The sequence below is a fragment of the Phyllobates terribilis genome, unplaced genomic scaffold (assembly GCF_046119375.1).
Source record: "Phyllobates terribilis strain yellow unplaced genomic scaffold, ASM4611937v1 Scaffold_1__5_contigs__length_1240528914, whole genome shotgun sequence".
NCBI lineage: Eukaryota > Metazoa > Chordata > Amphibia > Anura > Dendrobatidae > Phyllobates > Phyllobates terribilis.
The window spans coordinates 251,034,017-251,057,630 of record NW_027362761.1 but is presented as its reverse complement, the minus strand read 5'-3'; the positions used below and the strand labels follow the sequence as shown (position 1 = coordinate 251,057,630).

The 23,614-nt window shown below is 43.6% G+C and overlaps 1 protein-coding gene across 2 annotated transcripts in view; it reads right to left on the bottom strand.

Annotated features, from left to right (window-relative positions):
* ADCY4 (adenylate cyclase 4) overlaps positions 1-23,614 on the bottom strand; it is a 109,264-nt gene that overhangs the window by 15,277 nt on the left and 70,373 nt on the right. For both annotated transcript variants that reach the window (XM_073671154.1, XM_073671153.1), the window contains exons 7-14: positions 23,477-23,588; positions 22,235-22,362; positions 12,774-12,932; positions 12,549-12,681; positions 6,943-7,122; positions 6,732-6,775; positions 2,201-2,281; positions 2,047-2,116 (exon numbers count right to left, since the gene is read on the bottom strand). In XM_073671154.1, coding sequence (XP_073527255.1) covers positions 2,047-2,116; positions 2,201-2,281; positions 6,732-6,775; positions 6,943-7,122; positions 12,549-12,681; positions 12,774-12,932; positions 22,235-22,362; positions 23,477-23,588 — 907 coding nt within the window. The remainder of the gene's footprint in view (positions 1-2,046; positions 2,117-2,200; positions 2,282-6,731; positions 6,776-6,942; positions 7,123-12,548; positions 12,682-12,773; positions 12,933-22,234; positions 22,363-23,476; positions 23,589-23,614) is intronic.

Sequence of the window (23,614 nt, the reverse complement as noted above, 5' to 3'; positions counted from 1 at the left end):
AAGAGGCGATTTGAACGAGTGGCATACACCTCTGTGTGCGCCTCTCCACAAATCCTACTCCAGTCCTTGCTGGAGTAACATTTTTGATGAGTGGCGATTGCGACGCCCCCATCCCGCCCTACCTCGTCGGAGCTAGGCATAATTTTAGCACAGCTTCAAGACCAATGTGCATGGAGTAGGCTCGGTTCCTAGTTCCACTCTATATACCCACACCCAACTTTAGCCATTCTTCCACAGAAGATGGCGCGAAGTAGTTAAAAGTATAGTCCAGGATTCAAGAAATAATTTGTCTACAATACAGTCTATAAAACACTGTATATTACAGCCTGACAGACCACAGACAGGCAATGCATTAATTCCAGGAGAAAAAGATAAGAAAACCCAAAACATATAATATTTTCTTTTCTAATCTTGGACAATCCCTGTAAGAATGTGGCGTATTGCGTTGTATAAAACAGCATTTCCACTTAGGCTATGTTCACACTAGGCGTTTTTTCAGCTTTTTTTAATGCAAATTTTCTGCCCGGTTTTACAGTACCAGCAAAGTCTATGAGATTCCAGGAATCTCTTGCATGCACCTTGGTTTTTGTTTCATCAGTATTTTGTGCTTTGCATGTTTTTTTGCAGAATAGAGCATGTCACTTCTTTCAGCGTTTTTCACCCATTGGAAGTAATGAGTGGTGAAAAAAAGCACCAAAAACGCAGGTATCAGGTTTTGCAGAGTTTTTTTGTACCAAAACCTTATGAAATAGAATGAGATTTTTTTTTACTCTGAACGTTATGTACATACATAAAGAGACAAAAGGACAGTGAAAAAAAACGCAGCAAAAAAACAAGCAAAATCCTGAACAAACCTCCCTGGCAAGAGATCAGGTTTTGCTGCAGAAAAAAAACGCTGAAAAAACACTTAGTGTGAACATAGCCTTACAGTATACCCAACTTTCTATCACTAAATAAATTCTGTATTATGATTTTTTGGCAGGGCTGTGGAGTCGGTAAGCCAAACCTCCGACTCCTCAATTTCCATGACACCGACTCCCTCATACACGGCTCATGTTTAAGTGATAAATTTACTGTAGCACAGATTCATCTCAGCTAAAAGTCTAGACCCTTAGATCAGGAATAGGACAGACATTTATAGGACATTTCATAACTTTCCCAAATTCTTATGAAAAAATATTCCCCACAAACTGCATTGAACTACTGTACCCAATTTATTATATAATTTTAGGAGTTGGAGTCGGTCCATTTTATACCGACTCCACCAAAATGGACACAGACGCCGACTCCACAGCCCTGTTTTTTGGTGGGGTGCAGCAGTCTGAATTCTCCTAGTTTTTGAGAGGAGTGAAGTAATAGCTGATCTGCATGAACATCAAATAGTTGCTGCTGCAATAATTGGCCTCTGATATTTTCCACATCTCTGCAAAACCATTCACATTTTCCCGAAAGCGAGGAAAAAATACTTCACAGAAATTTAAAGAAAAAAAAAAATTCTAGCTTCATGGGCCAAATGACTTTAGTTGAGAGCATTGCTGGCACCAGAGTTACTCTTAATCCTTAGAAACAGCTGCACAATGTAACAACCGGTAAGGAATCAAATCACAAAAACTACTGCCGATCATAGATTCTGGGGCATTTTAGGATATTTCGGACATTTTGGACTTCAGATGGTGTTTCAGACTGGAGATATTTTACAATTACTATCAATAACATTCTGTGACTTCTGAGGAGTTGTCACTTGCCACAAAACACTGGGGGCTGCAATGTTAGATACCTAAACATTGTAGATGAAATAAAACAAATGAAGCAAATAACTCAAGTGAAGCCATTGCTAGAACTACAATGCCCTATAATTAACAACAATGAGACTTCATCATATCTGTAAAGGATCGACTCCATGATAAGGTGAGAATTGTACATTTATTTATTAGGAATAGTTTACAACAGCTTGGATTTGTGTATCCTGCATGATAACTCTTAGATTCTGGCCTGATGAATACTAATTAAATATGTTAGAAGAAATAATAAAGTTTAACATCATACCTCTTTTTCTATGGCTTTCTGGTTGAAATACAGGGTGACTCGATTAAAATCATCAGATTTCTTCCATTGCCTGATAGGGATCAAACCGAATTAATGATTACACTCCGCTATTATTGTACAGGCACAGACCAGATCATTTCTCAAAATTATGTACCTCAAGGATTTAAGCTCTTCCAAAATACTGGAAATACTGTTATCATTTGAGGTCTCGGTTGCCTCTTTTGCGGAACAAATCCTTAATTAAAGAAAAATAAAGAAATAAAATACCTTGATGAAAGCAGGTGAGCGAGAATCACAGAAATATTCATGTTTACAGACATTCAAAGTGAATATGTGTCCAAATATTAGTAAGAAAAACCAAAATGAAAATAATAATAAACTGTCTAAAGAGGCCTACAACTACCTCTACTGGTACAAGTTAAGGTGTGTGGGGCCCGAACAGCAAATGTTGGAAAATAAGGATTTGATATGTTCGATGTTGACGTGGCAGATATTTTATTCTGCTGGGAGATAAGCCACTGTCACAAGTGCCTTCTCTCCCTTTCTTATTGAATATACTTTTTTTTGTAGTCAGAAAGCTGACTGACAGTTATCCTATGGCCTTCATTTTTAGAGAACTGAATCTTGGCGTGCAACTAGCCATGGGATGACCTGGCTTCAGAGCCGTATATCCCCAAAAAACTAGTTTTAGGATTTAGGGCGCCGATATAAAGTGTAAGCCATCGAGCATATTATAAAGAAGAGGTGTGAGCAGAGCCTTAAAGGCTACTTAGGCTGCTAATTGGGAACAAGCCTGTCTAAACAGGCCGACAATTCCGATGAATGAGCAAAATACTCCTTCATTGGATGAGAAGACTTATAGCAAGTTTTATGGGTTTGTCCCGTTAACAAAAGTACACTTTAATCAATAGATCATGTCATAATAAGAAATTCCACAATTGGATGTGTTTGGGGGAAAACATAAAGGTGTCCTGTGTAACCAGCTGTGCCTGACCATACAGAGATGCCACAGCCGATAGTCATGCATACACAGCTTCTAGCAAAGGGAGGAAACATAAGTGAGTATACGGATGCCATCAGCAAGGAGTCTTCCAGCTGCTTCTTTGTGTGAGGCAGGGGCGGACATGTAGCAGGTGCAGCGGCATCGGGTCCGGAGGTGGAGGGGAGCCCTTGCAGGGCGGTAATAATGAGGGCAATCTTGCGTGCTGGGTAGTGATCCTGCAGCTCCGCTGCCTACAAAAGAATATGGCAGCGGAGCTGCAGGATCCCGTCCTCAGCTTCCTGCCCGGCGCTTTCTCAGTGACACAGGCGCTCGGTTTGATAACATCAGCATGCAGGGCGCCTGTGTCATTCAGAAAGTTGCCAGTGACGAAGAAAGAAGCGATGCTGTGGGGGAACAGATGGAGATGCGAGTGTGTTTTTTTCCAATACACTGGGGAGAGGACAATAATGAGATGTGAGGGAGAAGATAATGAAGGGGTTGGGGAAGATAGGACAATGAAGGGGTTGGGGAAGATAGGACAATGAAGGGGTTGGGGAAGATAGGACAATGAAGGGGTTGGGGAAGATAGGACAATGAAGGGGTTGGGGAAGATAGGACAATGAAGGGGTTGGGGAAGATAGGACAATGAAGGGGTTGGGGAAGATAGGACAATGAAGGGGTTGGGGAAGATAGGACAATGAAGGGGTTGGGGAAGATAGGACAATGAAGGGGTTGGGGAAGATAGGACAATGAAGGGGGGTGGAGGAGAGGACAATGAGGGGGGGTGAAGGAGATTACAATGAGGGGGGGTGAAGGAGATGACAATGAGGGGGGTGGGGGATTGGGATGGAAGTGGGACTTATAAACGGGGGAAGAGGACATTAGATATGGATGTAAAATTAATTGGGTGGTGGAGGAGGGTGCCAAGTCCCTGATGGCGTCCTTCCCCATCCCACAATTCATTATGACGCCATCAGGGACTTAAAATTTATTGCGGAGTGGGAGAGGAGGGGGAAAGGTGCATAGGACACTTTATAATTAAATGAAAGGTGGGAGAAGACGCTATCAGGGACTTGTAATGAATTGAGAAGGTGCTGGAAGATGGCAAGTACTGGACAATGTCTTCTCCCATCCCAAAATTCATTATGATGCTATCAAGGACTTATAATGAATGGGGGGTGGGCTAAACAGAACAGGGACTAAGGCGATGTGCACACGTTCATGATTTGCAGAAGAAAATTCTGCTGCATATCCTAATGCGTTGGCAGGAGGAACGGTGCGTAAAATACATTTTTTGCCTGTTTTTTAACATGCTTTTGTTGCGTATTTTCCCCCACTCATTAATATGGCTGATATAGGCTGCAAGAATTTACATTATGCAGGTTTTAATCTGCTGCAAATCTGCAACGAAAAAATAAGCAACATGTGCATGAGACTTCAGGGATCTCATTCACTTTGCTTGCACTGTAAAACCTTGCATACTTTCCGCAACAAAAACAGAACGTGTGCACATAGCCTTACAGTTAATTGGGGAGAGTCATAGAGACTGAATAATTTATATTTATTGGGTGGCAGAGATTATAGTTAATGGGGGGCACAGTGCTCTTATCACTTAATATTTTGATTGGTGTGTGGTTAATAGCATGTTAATGCTGGTGTACGTATCTGTATTCAGGGGCGCGGTGCGGGGAAGACACATGTATGTCATCAAATATGTGACCTTGCTATTTTTAGGGCTGTGGTGATCACCTTGACAAGAAGAGTCGTGGCTGGGAGATGTCGACATGAAGGTCTGACCAGATGGAGGAGAAACAGCAGAAAATGACTACTCAGATGAGACGTCAGCAGTAAGTGCCTGGATGTAAATATTATTCTGTATCTGTACTGTATGACTTGAAGAGGTAATGTTATTTGTAAACTCCCTTAGGCTACATTCTCACATTTGTGTGAAATGTCTGTACATCCGTGAAAATGACGGATCTGAGAAAGAGATCGGAGAGAGTCAGAGAATGTCCTGTTCTTATCCGATTTTGAGGGTCAGAATAGGACATGCTCAATGCGTCTATAAAAGCGGGCAGCACCCCAGCACTGCATACAAATGTAGCCTTATGTATAGCGCAGTCCCTTAGTATACAGTGTACTCACTTATTATGTATAGCACAGTCAATTAGTATATAGTGTACTCACTATATATCTGTAGCTTCGTCACCATAAAAAGACGGGGGCCCAGACACATTTCTTGCACAGGGGCCCCAAGCTTTCAGTGTCTGCCCCTGGTGTAAGACCACACATTTCTCTGCCCGTTTTGATTATCAAAGGAGTGAGTGAACTACGTTAATCCTCTCTGCTTGTTCCTTTCATCTGAGGACGAACCGTACATGCTATTTCACCAGATTTTTGACCGGCTCCGACACTCTGGGACTGCACTCAATGACGTCTCAGTTATCAATGTAATGATAAGCCGTGAGCTCAGTTTAGGTGTCCAGCCGGTCGCGGAGTTCTTCACTGATTTAGATGAGCTCATAGGACCAGTGAAACAACAGATACACTAGCTCCTATGATAAAACAAAACAGGGAAATGTGTTACCCAACACAAAGAAGCAGGTGGAAGAGTTCGTGCCCATGGCATCAGTATATTCATTTATGCTTCCTCCCCATGTAGAGGAGGTGTAGACAGGACATATGCAGCAGATGTGTAAACAGGACATATGCTGTAGATACAATAATGTTCTATGTGCACAAAATGGTCGTATTAATGCTCGTTGGCCAATCTAAACAGGCTATTAAACGTACGCCGATAGGCTTGCATGTAACTGAATGAGAGTCAGCTATGTATATGGTACATTAAAGGTAATCTGTCACCCCTTGGGAGTTATCAGACCTCTAATATGGGCATACAGGTGATAGAAATGTAAATCCATACATACCTGTATGCCTCATATTAGCGGTCTGGATTGCAGAGAAATGTCTTTTTATAAAATCTGTTTTCACATACTTGGCGCCCAGGGCACGTCAAGAAATCCCTACCTATCTGCTTAATTTCCATATTCTGCCCCCCCCCCTGCACGTCACAGGGCCCTGTGACGTGCGCTCTTCTCGTTCACATCCCCCGCATGCGTCAAGCGCGCTTTTTTGGCTCCCGGCCCCATTTTTCCCTGCAGTGGTCTAGTGACCAGGCGCTGAGGAGTCACAGTGACTGCGCACTAGACCACTGCAGGGAAAAATGGGACAGGGAGCAAAAAAAGTATATGAAAACAGATTTTATAAAAAGACATTTCTCTGCAATCAGACCGCTAATATGAGGCAGACAGGTATGTATGGATTTACATTTTTATAACATGTATGCCCATATTAGAGGTCTGATAACTCCCAGGGGGTGACACATTCCCTTTAATCTTAAACTAATCACGCAGCCATTTAACAGTTATAGAAAGAAAACATTAACAAAGCTCCCTTATATTTCAGGAAAACAGAAGATAAGATCTCTGAACAGGACTAAGAAACAAGCACACTAGAGACAAGAGGACAAAGATAGATAGTCTCTTCTCACAAGAAGCTGTGCGGACATCAGACACATGGAAGCCACAGGACAGGAGAGCCAAGCAGGTAAACATGTAGCAGAGTCTATAAAAAGGGAATCTGACATCACAAGGACATGGAGGAAGCATAAAGCAGCAAGGGAGAAGAAGATTCCTGCTCCTACTTGTCAGTACTTCCAATCTGAGGCATAGCAGACATTGGTAGATCCTAGAAAAGACAAAACAATGATATATCAAAGAAAGGAATTGACTAAAGAACGTAATCTACATGTTAATCTATGCGTAGCAATATAGGCCTTATAACAACTAGAAGTTTCCTGGGTCTGCTTCATTTCTCCAGTCTCTTTCACAAGTAATACATTTATGGACACTTACCATTATGCGGGAGGTGCTGAGGTTTTCTGGTATCAGACTGTCTCTATGATTAAGGTGAGCAAACGGTTTAGCAGCTCCCCAAGATTCCAGATAGCGGGTCATACGGACAGACGCTCTAGTCTTGGTGACCTCAGCAGACCTTGTAGGCAGTATGTCATCCTCCTCGCTGTCCTCACTAGCCTGTGGGAATAGACAGCTGGAGTTTTATTCCCGGTTGTCATTATATTTGAAGGGACATGAAAGGGTTTGGATGAAGTAACTATTACTTTTTCTCAAATGCAAAGTAATAGTTGGATGAATGGGGGGCAATAAGTCTACTTTACATAGTAAAATACACATTATCGAAAAAACAGCATGTTTTAGTAATAGGATTCCTTCACACCAGCTAAACTCAAGTATCAATATGCGCTCTTCCAAAAATCTGTCTAGAACAAGAATTCCATAGTTCCATTCAATAGGTCAGCAACATTAATTGTTCTTGCCTGTGATTTTAAAAGCCCTTCTTAACCCTTTCACCCCGAGCCTGTTTTCACCTTCCTCACCAGGCCATTTTTTTTCAATTCTAACCAGTGTCACTTTATGTGGTAATAACTCTGGAACGCTTCAAAGAATCCCAGTGATTCGGAGAGTTTTTTAGTGACACATTGTACTTTATGTTAGTGGTAAATTTAGGTCAATATTTTTTGTGTTTATTTGGGAAAATAGATAGTTATACAACACAAAATAGTTAATAAATAACATTTCCCACATGTCTACTTTACATCAGCATCATTTGTGAAACAATATTTTTGTTAGGAAGTTAGAAGGGTTAAAAGTTTATCAGAAATTTCTCATTTGTCCAAAACAATTTACAAAACCAATTTTTTTTTTTTTTTTTTTTTAGGGACCTCACATTTGTAGTGACTTGAAGGGCTTATATGACAGAAAATACCTAAAAGTGACAATTCTAAAAACAGCACCCCTCAAGGTGCTCAAAACCACATTCAAGAAGTTTTTTTAACCCTTCAGGTGCTTCACAGGAATTAAAGCAATGACAAAAGGAAAAAATTTAAATGGAACTTTTTCCCACAAAAATGTTACTTTGGCCCCAATTTTTTTATTTTCACAAGGGTAACAGAAGAAAATGAACCATATAATTTATTGTGCAATTTCTCCAGAGTACGCCGATACCCCATATGTGGGGGAAAACAACTGTTTTGGCGCACTGCAGGGCTCGGAACAGAATAAGCGCCATTTGACTTTTGGAACACAAAACTGGCTGGAATAGACACCATGTGGCGTTTGCAGACCCCTGATGTGTCTAAAAGGTGGAAACCACCCATAAGTGACCCCATTTTGTATGGCAAGTATGTCAATACCCCATAAGTGGTTGAAAACTACTTTTGAGGCACAGTGCAAAGCTCAGAAGGGAAGGAGCGCCATATTGTACTGCATATTTTGCTGTTATGGTTTGCGGGTACCATGTCACATTGGCAGGGCCCCTGAAGTCCCATAACAGCAGAATCCCCCATAAGTGACCTCATTTTACAAACTACACCTCAATTTATCTAGGGATGCAGTGGTCATATTGTCACCACAAATGTGTCACAGAATTTTATACCATTGGGTAGTGATGAAAAAATTATTACATTTTTACCACAAAAAAAAAAATTGTTTTAGCCCCAGATTTCACATTTTCATATGGTGAATGGGTAAAAGTGGCACCAAAACTGCTTAGCCACACAGCAAGACTCAGGAGGGAAGGAGCGCTATTTAACTCTCAGAAAACAAATTTTCATAGAATAGTTTGCGGACTCCATATACAGAGCCCTAAGTGCCAAAAGAGCAGAATCCCCTCTCAAGTGACCCCGTTTTGTAAATTATACCCCTCTGTGAATTTATGTTCAGGTGTAGCAAAGATTTTGACTCCATGCGTGTTTGCCAAAAGCAAGCAGCAGTGGATGTTGCGGAGTAAAAAAAGTGCCCAGTAGGTTGCAGTGCCCACACATTGTAATGCCCAGCTCTTTCTTCTGGAGACATGTACCCCATAAATGAAGCAGGACCTCATCGCTACAGAGATGCCAAATGTGTATAATAAATATGCTAAATGTGGTTTAGGCACATTGTGGGGCTCGGAAGTGAGGGGGACATTTGGATTTGGAAGCGCAGATTTTGCTGGATTTCTTTTTCTTTTGGTGGGGGGGGGGGGGGGGAGCGCTTTTCCAGAGCATTTGAGCTACTAGTAACGTGGAAGCCCCCGATATTTCCGTTAACAGACAAAGGACCTGAGTGGGGTCTTGATTTTTGAGTTGAGGCTTTTATTGGGAACATTTTACATAACATTCGATCACATTTATCCTGTGCTCTACGCTGAGCACTTACATCGGCATTTCCATCTAAGGGCTCTCTCCCACTTGCGATTAAATCGGACGAATGCAATTAGATTAAAAATCGGATTCCATTCGTACCAATTTAATCCTATTCTTGCATTCTGAATGAAGTTTTTTTTTTTTTTCCTGCTCCGACGGGATAGTGATCAGACGGGGAAAAAAAAAGCAGCCTGCTGTGATTGCATGCGGAATTCGGATCACACGCACCCATATAAGTCTATGGGTGGTGTGTGTGAAACATCACACTGCACTCTGATATAACCAGAGTGCAGTGCGATTCCCGCCGACGCCAGCAACAGATGAGATGGAGAAATTAATTTCTCTGTCTCCCCCACAGAACAGCAGCGATCCTATCATGTGAGAGGATCGGAGTACAGATCACTGACACTCTGCTCCCACTTGCAGCAGAGCTGGAGCCGAGTGTCATTAGCATATTGCATCCCATGCGCTCACATCAGATGTGATTCGCTAGTTTGACTCTGGTCTAACTCTCCGAATGACGAGATTCAGATGAAACCTCCAACAGATCAATTCACTATAAAGAGGCAGCAGAGTTAATCTGAACTCCATTTGGCCTCTGTTCAGCGGTGTCAGTCTTCTCAGAAATGCACAAAACTGTGGTTCACCACGCTTTTATGCCTGCTTAATAAGACGGACACCGCCGGATCATAGGCCACATTACAGGGAGTCTTCCGCCGGAGGTTCTGTCTGAATCACGTATTTCAGAGATTTACACGGAAACCCCTGTGCAAGTGCTCAGCGTAGAGCATAGGGTAAATGTGAGCAGAGCCTTACTGCGATCTTTGGGAGACAGAAAAAACAAATCAATAGTAGGTGAAGAATGGACTTATTTTTTACGCAGTTCCTCATGAGGTATAAGGGATTGTTCGACTGTATTCTCCGGGTCGGTGTGATTACAGAGATACCAGATTTATATAGTTTTTTTTTTTATCTTTGGCTGCTATCACACACTAAGAAACGAAGTAAACACTTTTTATAAAAAAAAATTAAATAAAGTTTTTGCATTGCCAAATTTTGAGAGCTCTAATGTTTCTATATTTCTGCCGACAGTCATGTGAGGGCTTGTTTGTTGTGGGACGAGTTGACATTCTTTATTGGTACCATTTTCAGGCACAACATTTTTTGATCACTTAATATTCTGATTTTTGGGAGACCGAATGAACAAAAAACAGCAATTCAGAAAGTTGTTTTTTTTTTGTTTATATATATGCCATTCACCGTGTGGTAAAATTGATAAGGCAGCTGTATTCTTCGGGTCAGTACGATTACAGCGGTACTACATTTATCTAATTTTTATGTTTTGGCGCTTTTACACAATAAAAACTATTTTTATACAAAAAAATAGTTGATATCACCAACCAATAAAGATGATATACCTCTCAGAATAAAGCGATGCAAAAACAATTATTTTTTTTGTATAAAAATAGTTTTTACTGTGTAAAAGCGCCAAAACATAAAAATTATATAAATGTAGTACCGCTGTAATCGTACTGACCCGAAGAATACAGCTGCCTTATCAATTTTACCACACGGTGAACGGCATATATAAAAATAAAAAAAAGTTCCTGAATTGCTGATTTTTGTTCATTCTGTCTCCCAAAAATCAGAATATTAAGTGATCAAAAAATGTTGTGCCCGAAAATGGTACCAATAAAAAATGTAAACTCGTCCCACAACAAACAAGCCCTCACATGACTATCCATATAAATGTATCCATATAAAATGGCCCACCCTGTATATATGTAGATATATCTATGTATATAGATAGATATATATATCATCTCACTAAGTAAAAAAAAAAAGTATTATACCAGTAAATTCATATGTTTATGTAAAAACAAAAATAAACAAAATAATATCTATCTATATATATATATAAAGCGCATCAGCACTCCATTATGGCCAAGATACATACAGACAATAACACCATTTGATTTAAACTGTGTTATTACTCAATGAGCTTTACTTACAAAAAATGGAGGTTCTTAGCGCATAAATTGGCCAATTCATGTGTGCCCAGCAACCGCTGCAAGGTGACCTCCCATCTGATGGGTACTACTCTGCCTACATGCCTCTCTTGGGCTACAAGCCTATAACTCTGGACAGAACATGTCACGTCTGGGCTGAAACACCTACAATTTAAATGGGATGGAGATTATATATATATATATATATATATATATATATATATATATATATATATTTTTTTTTTTTAACACTAACTATTTTCATTTTACTTTGTCCCACTTCCTCTTACAATCTTCTAAATGTTGCGATTGCGGCATCTAGAAGATAACACAGTGATAACATCATCAAGACCTGGAGAGGAATAAAGGGCGTCCAAGACCAGATTAAGGTCCCCCAGGTTCATGGGGTGGGGGGGAAGGGGAGAGTAATATGGTTGGCACTGAGTTCACCCTGTCCAGGTAGGCTTTCCTGACCTATGGCCAAAAAGTCAAGTTCCATTGGACAAGGATAGCCAAGGCAGGAACCTGGCCCTTGGGAATCAACCCCGGCTCAAGACAGGAGGAGGATATCGCCATAGGAGAACTGTCAATAACCTCTTTTCCATAGGTAATAACCTTTCAAAATGATATAGTAGAAATGTGACACTAAGCTAAACTCAATAGCCGGCTGTCCAGGTTTAGGCTGTTGGGTAGGAGTCAGCCTTCTTTCTAAAACGTAATCTTATTGTCAGCCTCGAGGAGGCGGCTTGTATCCCCATGGCTCCTGTGTCCTCCAATGAATCATCCGAGAAAACACTATTTAACATGGTCAAATAGAGGATACAGCCCCTATAAAAATAATACCTTTGGTGCAATAAATATTGACTTTGATGTGCACAAAATGCAGCAAGTCTGATAAGGAAATGAGGTTGTTCGGTGCTCCCTTGGTGTGGTCGGCAGTGCTCAGTATGATTTTGTAAGGGCTAAGTCCCTTATATGTCCATGTGCTCAGTTTAAATAGCGTTTTTGAAGTGACTGATTCCCTTTAAATATGAGATGTGTAATGCTTAATCTCACATGTGATGGCGCAGCAGGTCCTTGGCATCCCAGTAAGCGGGTTCAGCTTATTGTTAAGAGACCCTTCTAAAAGGTGATACGTAGTCTATAGTTACTGACCATTTATCACATCACTAATACAGGTCATGCATGTATATAATTAAACAAATTATTTATAAAACATTTCAAGATGTATTTGTGGAAAAAAACTCACTCTGGGGTCTATGACCAAATACGTTTTTATGTTATTTTCTTTAAGATACGGGTCCCTCTGTGCATGTGTTACGTCTTCAACTTCATAGTCCCCTCTAAGGTGCGATAGAGTAGCCTCTGTGATATGCACTCTCCTAAAGCGTGATGCATAAAGCAATAACATTAAGTTGATGGTATATACAATGCATGAAATATAAAGAGAAATGCATTACAATGCCAAGCTTACCCCGGCACTCCTCCTGCTTCCATGTGGTTGGCCAGTGTTACGTCATGTGACCAGACATCATACTGCCATTTCTGGAGCCCAATCACCCCACACAACACATTTCCTGAATGGACCCCAACACGCATATTAATATCCACCCCTGTAGCTTTGCGCAATTTCCTGGAGAAACAGTAAAAACAAGTGTTCAATTCAGTAGATTATGTGCAGTCAGCAAAGCACAGCTGTACATCTGCAGGGCAGAAATAAAAACTACATTCAGTCCACATTTAATAAAATCAGGTTTTGAGGCTGTGATGGTCATATTATTGTGGGAAAGTTGCCAACTGGTCTGACATTGCAAACACAAAAGCATTATATTTAGAATGGTTAGAGGAGGAAGAAACTGGGGCAAGCGGGCAAAGCGGCATCTTGACTGTGCACATTCCACGAACGACTTTCCTCAGCCAGTGTGATAGTATTTTGCTAAAAGAACACATTTCTCTTATGCCATTAGAAATACGTATTTGTTTCTTTTAAGAATAGTACAAATATAAAAATAAGTCCTCTAAGTGACATTTAGTTTTTTTCTGTGTGTTCTGGGCCAATTCCACCAAACATAGAACAAAGTAGTGTTGGCCACACTGTCTTTGAGGTATAATAAAGTCATAGGTAACCTTGTAAAAATAAAAAAGGTATTTCTTAGTCTGCCAGGGACACATAACGTATGATGCACAGCCATTATGACTGTCACTTTTCCAGCCGGGCAACTGCAATATTAGCCAGTCATATAGCATCTACAGTAACCTAAAAATTACCCCATATCAGCGGACCACTAGACAATCACTGCCCAGTACCCCATATCAGCGGACCACTAGACAATCACTGCCCAGTACCCCATATCAACGGACCACTAGACACTCACTGCCCAGTACCCCATATCAACGGACCACTAGACACTCACTGCCCAGTACCCCATATCAACGGACCACTAGACACTCACTGCCCAGTACCCCATATCAGCGGACCACTAGACACTCACTGCCCAGTACCCCATATCAGCGGACCACTAGACACTCACTGCCCAGTACCCCATATCAACAGACCACTAGACACTCACTGCCCAGTACCCCATATCAACGGACCACTAGACACTCACTGCCCAGTACCCCATATCAACGGACCACTAGACACTCACTGCCCAGTACCCCATATCAATGGACCACTAGACACTCACTGCCCAGTACCCCATATCAATGGACCACTAGACACTCACTGCCCAGTACCCCATATCAATGGACCACTAGACACTCACTGCCCAGTACCCCATATCAGCGGACCACTAGACACTCACTGCCCAGTACCCCATATCAATGGACCACTAGACACTCACTGCCCAGTACCCCATATCAATGGACCACTAGACACTCACTGCCCAGTACCCCATATCAGCGGACCACTAGACACTCACTGCCCAGTACCCCATATCAATGGACCACTAGACACTCACTGCCCAGTACCCCATATCAACGGACCACTAGACACTCACTGCCCAGTACCCCATATCAGCGGACCACTAGACACTCACTGCCCAGTACCCCATATCAACGGACCACTAGACACTCACTGCCCAGTACCCCATATCAGCGGACCACTAGACACTCACTGCCCAGTACCCCATATCAGCAGACCACTAGACACTCACTGTCCAGTACCCCATTTCAGCGGACCACTAGACACACACTGCCCAGTACCCCATATCAGCGGACCACTAGACACACACTGCCCAGTACCCCATATCAGCGGACCACTAGACACACACTGCCCAGTACCCCATATCAGCAGACCACTAGACACACATTGCCTAGTACCCCATATCAGCGGACCACTAGACACACACTGCCCAGTACCCCATATCAGCGGACCATTAGACATTCACTGCCCAGGACCCCATATCAGCGGACTACTAGACACAAGCTGCCTAGTACCCCATATCAGCGGACCACTAGACACTCACTCCCTAGTACCCCATATCAGTGAACCACTAGACACTCACTGCCCAGTACCCCATATCAGCGGACAACTAGACACACATTGCCCAGTACCCTATATCAACGGACCACTAGACACTCACTGCCCAGTACCCCATATCAGCGAACCACTAGACACACGCTGCCTAGTACCCCATATCAGCGGACCACTAGACACACATTGCCTAGTACCCCATATCAACGGACCACTAGACACTCACTGCCCAGTACCCCATATCAGCGGACCACTAGACACACGCTGCCTAGTACCCCATATCAGCGGACCACTAGACACACGCTGCCTAGTACCCCATATCAGCGGACCACTAGACACACATTGCCCAGTACCCCATATCAGCGGACCACTAGACACTCACTGCCCAGTACCCCATATCAGCGGACCATTAGACACTCACTGCCCAGTACCCCATATCAGCAGACCACTAGACACTCACTGCCCAGTACCCCATATCAATGGACCACTAGACACTCACTGCCCAGTACCCCATATCAGCGGACCACTAGACACTCACTGCCCAGTACCCCATATCAATGGACCACTAGACACTCACTGCCCAGTACCCCATATCAACGGACCACTAGACACTCACTGCCCAGTACCCCATATCAGCGGACCACTAGACACTCACTGCCCAGTACCCCATATCAACGGACCACTAGACACTCACTGCCCAGTACCCCATATCAGCGGACCACTAGACACTCACTGCCCAGTACCCCATATCAGCAGACCACTAGACACTCACTGTCCAGTACCCCATTTCAGCGGACCACTAGACACACACTGCCCAGTACCCCATATCAGCGGACCACTAGACACACACTGCCCAGTACCCCATATTAGCGGACCACTAGACACACACTGCCCAGTACCCCATATCAGCAGACCACTAGACACACATTGCCTAGTACCCCATATCAGCGGACCACTAGACACACACTGCCCAGTACCCCATATCAGCGGACCATTAGACATTCACTGCCCAGGACCCCATATCAGCGGACTACTAGACACAAGCTGCCTAGTACCCCATATCAGCGGACCACTAGACACTCACTCCCTAGTACCCCATATCAGTGAACCACTAGACACTCACTGCCCAGTACCCCATATCAGCGGACAACTAGACACACATTGCCCAGTACCCTATATCAACGGACCACTAGACACTCACTGCCCAGTACCCCATATCAGCGAACCACTAGACACACGCTGCCTAGTACCCCATATCAGCGGACCACTAGACACACGCTGCCTAGTACCCCATATCAGCGGACCACTAGACACACGCTGCCTAGTACCCCATATCAGCGGACCACTAGACACACATTGCCCAGTACCCCATATCAGCGGACCACTAGACACTCACTGCCCAGTACCCCATATCAGCGGACCATTAGACACTCACTGCCCAGTACCCCATATCAGCGGACCACTAGACACACGCTGCCTAGTACCCCATATCAGCGGACCACTAGACACACGCTGCCTAGTACCCCATATCAGCGGACCACTAGACACACATTGCCCAGTACCCCATATCAGCGGACCACTAGACACTCACTGCCCAGTACCCCATATCAGCGGACCATTAGACACTCACTGCCCAGTACCCCATATCAGCAGACCACTAGACACTCACTGCCCAGTACCCCATATCAGCAGACCACTAGACACTCACTGCCCAGTACCCCATATCAGCAGACCACTAGACACTCACTGCCCAGTACCCCATATCAGCGGACCATTAGACACTCACTGCCCAGTACCCCATATCAGCAGACCACTAGACACTCACTGCCCAGTACCCCATATCAGCAGACCACTAGACACTCACTGCCCAGTACCCCATATCAGCAGACCACTAGACACTCACTGCCCAGTACCCCATATCAGCGGACCACTAGACACTCACTGCCCAGTACCCCATATCAGCAGACCACTAGACACTCACTGCCCAGTACCCCATATCAGCGGACCATTAGACACTCACTGCCTAGTACCCCATATCAGCAGACCACTAGACACTCACTGCCCAGTACCCCATATCAGCGGACCACTAGACACTCACTGCCCAGTACCCCATATCAGCAGACCACTAGACACTCACTGCCCAGTACCCCATATCAGCGGACCATTAGACACTCACTGCCTAGTACCCCATATCAGCGGACCACTAGACACACGCTGCCTAGTACCCCATATCAGTGGACCACTAGACACTCACTGCCCAGTACCCCATATCAGCAGACCACTAGACACACGCTGCCTAGTACCCCATATCAGCGGACCACTAGACACACGCTGCCTAGTACCCCATATCAGCGGACCACTAGACACACATTGCCCAGTACCCCATATCAGCGGACCACTAGACACTCACTGCCCAGTACCCCATATCAGCGGACCATTAGACACTCACTGCCCAGTACCCCATATCAGCAGACCACTAGACACTCACTGCCCAGTACCCCATATCAATGGACCACTAGACACTCACTGCCCAGTACCCCATATCAGCGGACCACTAGACACTCACTGCCCAGTACCCCATATCAATGGACCACTAGACACTCACTGCCCAGTACCCCATATCAACGGACCACTAGACACTCACTGCCCAGTACCCCATATCAGCGGACCACTAGACACTCACTGCCCAGTACCCCATATCAACGGACCACTAGACACTCACTGCCCAGTACCCCATATCAGCGGACCACTAGACACTCACTGCCCAGTACCCCATATCAGCAGACCACTAGACACTCACTGTCCAGTACCCCATTTCAGCGGACCACTAGACACACACTGCCCAGTACCCCATATCAGCGGACCACTAGACACACACTGCCCAGTACACCATATCAGCGGACCACTAGACACACACTGCCCAGTACCCCATATCAGCAGACCACTAGACACACATTGCCTAGTACCCCATATCAGCGGACCACTAGACACACACTGCCCAGTACCCCATATCAGCGGACCATTAGACATTCACTGCCCAGGACCCCATATCAGCGGACTACTAGACACAAGCTGCCTAGTACCCCATATCAGCGGACCACTAGACACTCACTCCCTAGTACCCCATATCAGTGAACCACTAGACACTCACTGCCCAGTACCCCATATCAGCGGACAACTAGACACACATTGCCCAGTACCCTATATCAACGGACCACTAGACACTCACTGCCCAGTACCCCATATCAGCGAACCACTAGACACACGCTGCCTAGTACCCCATATCAGCGGACCACTAGACACACATTGCCTAGTACCCCATATCAACGGACCACTAGACACTCACTGCCCAGTACCCCATATCAGCGGACCACTAGACACACGCTGCCTAGTACCCCATATCAGCGGACCACTAGACACACGCTGCCTAGTACCCCATATCAGCGGACCACTAGACACACATTGCCCAGTACCCCATATCAGCGGACCACTAGACACTCACTGCCCAGTACCCCATATCAGCGGACCATTAGACACTCACTGCCCAGTACCCCATATCAGCAGACCACTAGACACTCACTGCCCAGTACCCCATATCAGCAGACCACTAGACACTCACTGCCCAGTACCCCATATCAGCGGACCACTAGACACTCACTGCCCAGTACCCCATATCAGCAGACCACTAGACACTCACTGCCCAGTACCCCATATCAGCGGACCATTAGACACTCACTGCCTAGTACCCCATATCAGCAGACCACTAGACACTCACTGCCCAGTACCCCATATCAGCGGACCACTAGACACTCACTGCCCAGTACCCCATATCAGCAGACCACTAGACACTCACTGCCCAGTACCCCATATCAGCGGACCATTAGACACTCACTGCCTAGTACCCCATATCAGCGGACCACTAGACACACGCTGCCTAGTACCCCATATCAGTGGACCACTAGACACTCACTGCCCAGTACCCCATATCAGCAGACCACTAGACACACGCTGCCTAGTACCCCATATCAGCGGACCACTAGACACTCACTGCCCAGTACCCCATATCAGCGGACCACTAGACACACACTGCCCAGTACCCCATCAGGGCTGTGGAGTCGGTGTCCATTTTGGTGGATACGGAGTCAGTATAAAATGGACTGACTCCAACTCTTAAAATATATAATAAATTGGGTACAGTAGTTCAATGCAGTTTGTGGTGAATATTTTTTTTCATAAGAATTTGGGAAAGTTCTGAAATGTCCTATAAATGGCTGTCCTATTCCTGATCTAAGGGTCTAGACTTTTAGCTGAGATGAATCTGTGCTACAGTAAATTTATCACTTAAACATGAGCAGTGTATGAGGGAGTCGGAGTTGGATTCGGTGTCATGGAAAACGAGGAGTTGGAGGTTTGGCTTACCGACGCCACAGCCCTGCACCCCATGAATATAACGGTTTTGAGAGAGGGTGAGAGTCCCTACGTAACTGGAGCACTTGCAGGACATAGGTGGGTTGCATTGGTAGCTAGGGGCTCGAAAAAGGCCTGCCAAGTCTCTGTCAGTTTACTATCCATACACTACGACCCCAATTCTCCAAGACTGTCATTTTTCTAGCTGATATTGATGAGGGGGCTTGCTGGAGTAAAATCCCTCTTAATTAACCAGGTGCATCAGAAACATGGTGTGTGCCTCGCCACAAATCTTACTCCAGTTGGGGACTGGAGTAAGATTTGTGTAGTAGGGAACGCCACTGCCCATTATGAATTTGACAAGCGGTGTTGCCATGACCCATGCTAGCTCTGCCCACTTTGTTAGAGCTGGGCGAAAATGGAGTGAGAATTCTGGCGTAAAAGCTTTGATGAAAAGGGCCCGAGGTATTTTTTACTCAAAATTGTGCTGGAAACAAGTTTTTCCTCTGTCTGTGACTTTAACGTGAACAGGAAGATCCTCACGTGAATGAGAGTAGCGAGCATTCAGTACTATATATTTTATACAAACACCTCAGATGGCGGCTGTCCAAGAGCTTTCTTCTTGCTCGGGTATGCTTAATTAATAATGCATGTGTTCTCAATAATGAGGAGTAAGTATGAGCTGGAAGCCAGCAGCTCCTCTCCCATTCGACTAAAAAGATGGGGCATGTTAAATCCAACATGCCTGACCCGTCTCCCCACTTTCTGCCTCCTGCTGTCAGACGAGAGCAGGGACACCTCTACACAGTGAAGGTTAGCAGTGTATGGTCCCCTGTACACAGTGTATGACTGAACATTTCTATTATGCGATAACATATATTTAGAAGAAAATAGATTTTGTCTGGGACTTCGTTGTGCTGATTTATTGGAGTTTTACGAAATTTAAAAAAAAAAAAATAATCCAATACTGTGAAGGAGGGGAGAAAATGAATGGAAATGCACAGAATTATTCAGTTCTTGATAGTTGCCTTGGTAACACAACTGACCTGCACAAATTGGTGGATTTACACACAGTTACATAATGACAAAAGTATGAAGCGCAGTGGCCATGCATTACCGACTTTACTACAAGAAAGATATTTTTATATCTTCTGCTTAAATGTAGGAACTACGTTAATTTATTGCTAAAAATACAGTTACACTGGAGGAGGTGGATGTTCGCATTGTGCAAGTTACTGGACGACAACACTCCTCAGCGCTATTAAACGGCCCCATATCCAAGAATATAGGCATGCAGGGTTTTAACCCTATAGTGCCATACGTAGTACATATCCGTCATGAGCACAGGTCATTTAGCCTCCATGACTGATATGTACGCCATGCTGAAAGCACAGTAAAGCTTCTGTCCTGGTGCACAGTCAGGCTCCTGCAGTAACTACCCGGATCAGCGGTCTCGCCAATCCTAGCAGTGTAACCCCTTGCATGCCACTGTCCTTAGTAACAGCAGCACCTGAGGAGTTTGACAGAGGTAAAGCGCTTGCTATGACAACCGGAGGCCAGAGAAAGGCCACACACTATAGCTAATCAGATACCGCCGAAGGCAGGGCCTGACAGCACAGCACTGCTAAGGTAGTGTTGTGTATTACCTATGCGATCACTTAAAAAAGTTTTTAAGTGTTAAAATAAAAAAAAATAAAAAACACCCTCCCAAAATTCCAATCAAAAAATGGTTTAAAGTCAGGGAAAAAAATAAACATGGGTTAAAAATGATACATATGTCATTATTTATCCCACACGGTGAACGCTGCAAAAATAGATTAGTAAAAAAATGCCAAAATTGCAGTTTTTGTTCAACCATTCTTACAAAAAATAAATAAATAAAAAGTAATCAAAAAGTGTCCCATATCCCAAAATAGTACCAATATTACATAGCTGCAGAAAAAAAACAGTCCTTATACAGCTCAATAAATGAAAAACTGAAAAAAAGTTATGGCTCTCGGGGGGAAAAAATATATCTTCTATTTTAAATTGGATATAACTGTAATTGTATTGACCCATACTATAAAGCTATATCATATTTATTATTTTCAGTGCAAGCTGTAAAGAGATATTGTAACTACAAAAAGAAACCAGTATTGATCAAAACGTTGTTTGTACCCAAAAATAGCACCAGTGAAAACTACAGCTTGTCCCAAAAAATATGGTGAACTCCCCAAATACTAACAAAAAAAAGGATTTCTTTGGGTGCAAGTAGTAAAACATAAAACACTATATAAAATTGATTATTGTCAATATCATATATCAAAACTGAATAGTGAACACTGTTTAAAAAAATCTTGAATTGTTATTTCTTGCGTACATTCCACCTCCAAAAAAAAAAATCATCGAAAGTGGTATGTATCAAAAAATAGGATCTTATGCAAAAATAAGTCCTGATACAGCTCCATTGACAGAAAATTGTATGGCGCCCCAGGTATTGTGCCACAAAAGCAAAATATTTTTTCAAACAATGTATTTATTGTACAAAAGTAGTAAAACATAAATAAAACTACATAAATTTGGCATCACCATAGAATGAAGGCGACACCTTATTGGTACAGCACGTGACTAGCGGAAAATTTAAAACCATCAAAAAACAACCAAACTGCAAGTTTTTTTTTCTATTGCTCTCTATAAGTTAGTAAAAGTTAGATAATGAGTTACATGCACCCCAAAATCCCGACACGGACATCTACACCGACAAAAGAATAAAAATACTATAGCTCCTATAATGTGATAATGAGACAAAGAAAAAAATGCTTTGTCCTAAAGGCCTCAAATGTTAAGTGGTTAACAAAGACTTTGCATTAGTACGTTGCATTAGATCATTTATTAGAAAATACGATTGTGTTTACTGACGGTGTTCATGTTAAATAATATGCTACTTTATTAAGACTCCATGAATGTATTCTTACTTGTGGGACCAGTCCTGGGGATCAAGAATACTTCTAAACTTCAAAATAAAGTGGAAACAAAGAAGTATAGCACTAGAAGAATGCTACAAATGTTCTCACCGGATAGCCTGGCACATATCTAAGCCCATTTGGACGCAGTTTTTGGCATGGTCTGGCAAGCATTCTGGTAGTCCTGACACACAATAATAGCAGTCTCCCAAAATCTTGATGCGCATGCAGTTATTTTCCTGCAGAAGACAAAACATCTCATCAATCTGAACATTCGTGTCTTCTGCAAACTTCCCAAAGGCCACCTTATACGGCTGCAAGTCTAAGGTTAAGTGCCCACGTAGCGTTTTTACGGCGTTTTTAAGGCAGAGAAAATGTTTGTAAAACAGTCTGCCATGCAAAGCAATGTGAATTCGGATGTACTGTGCACATGATGCGCTAATTTGCGGGCCGAATTCGCATTGCGTTGCAAAACGCAGCATGACCATTTCTACCGCGATTACGCTGCAAATTCGCAGCCATTGAGGAACATTGAAATGCAGCAAACCCGCAGGTATATGTGAATTTGCTGAGTTTCAATTAAATTCAATGGCTGCGAATTTGCAGCGTAATCGCGGTGCGTGTGGTACCTGGGATGAAGAGGAGACTACAACTCCTCTTCATCCCGGCTACCACGCGGTGAAAAAAAGAAATAAAGTTAAAAATATACAAAACCTGTATATTCACCTCTCCGGCGGACCCCGGTCTGCTCCCGGCCGCGTCTTCTCTCCTTGGCGTCCCGCAGTGTACTGTCGGGACCTTTAGTCACCTGATGGTCACGCGACCGCTGAGGTCGGCGGTCAGGTGATGGTCGCGTGACCATCAGCTGACTAAATGACGTCACCGCAGGTCGTGACAGTACACTGCGGGACGCCAAGGAGAGAAGACGCGGCCGGGAGCAGACCGGAGAGGTGAGTATACAGTTTTTTTGGGTTTTTTTAACGTTTTAATTCTCTTTTCTTTTTTTTTTTTTTTACTATAGATGCTGCATTTAAAGCATCAGTTGTTCACACATTATAAAGCCATGCCGGTTGCATGGATTTATATTGTGTGACCAACTTGTCAAGCACTTTTCCAAGTGATGCTCAAAATCGCTTGGAAAACTGCTTGAAAAAACGCATGTAAAAACGCTGAAAACACGCTTCTCTCTGGCAGAAAAAAAGCATGTAAAAACGCTTCTCTCTGGCAGGAAAAACGCATGTAAATCTGCATGCGTTTTTTTCCGCCAGAGAGAGGCAAAAATGCTTTGCATCAAATCTGCTACGTGGGCACATAGCCTAAGCGGTCACACTCTTCTACGCATTCAGTACTCACCTTTGCAATCTGGTCAAACTTCCCAAAAAGCTCATTCAACATGATTACCAATTCTTTGGGGGAGCATTCGCTGGAAAGTAGTGTGAAGCCCACAATATCTGCATACAGGATACTGCAAGACATTAATGCAGCTTATCT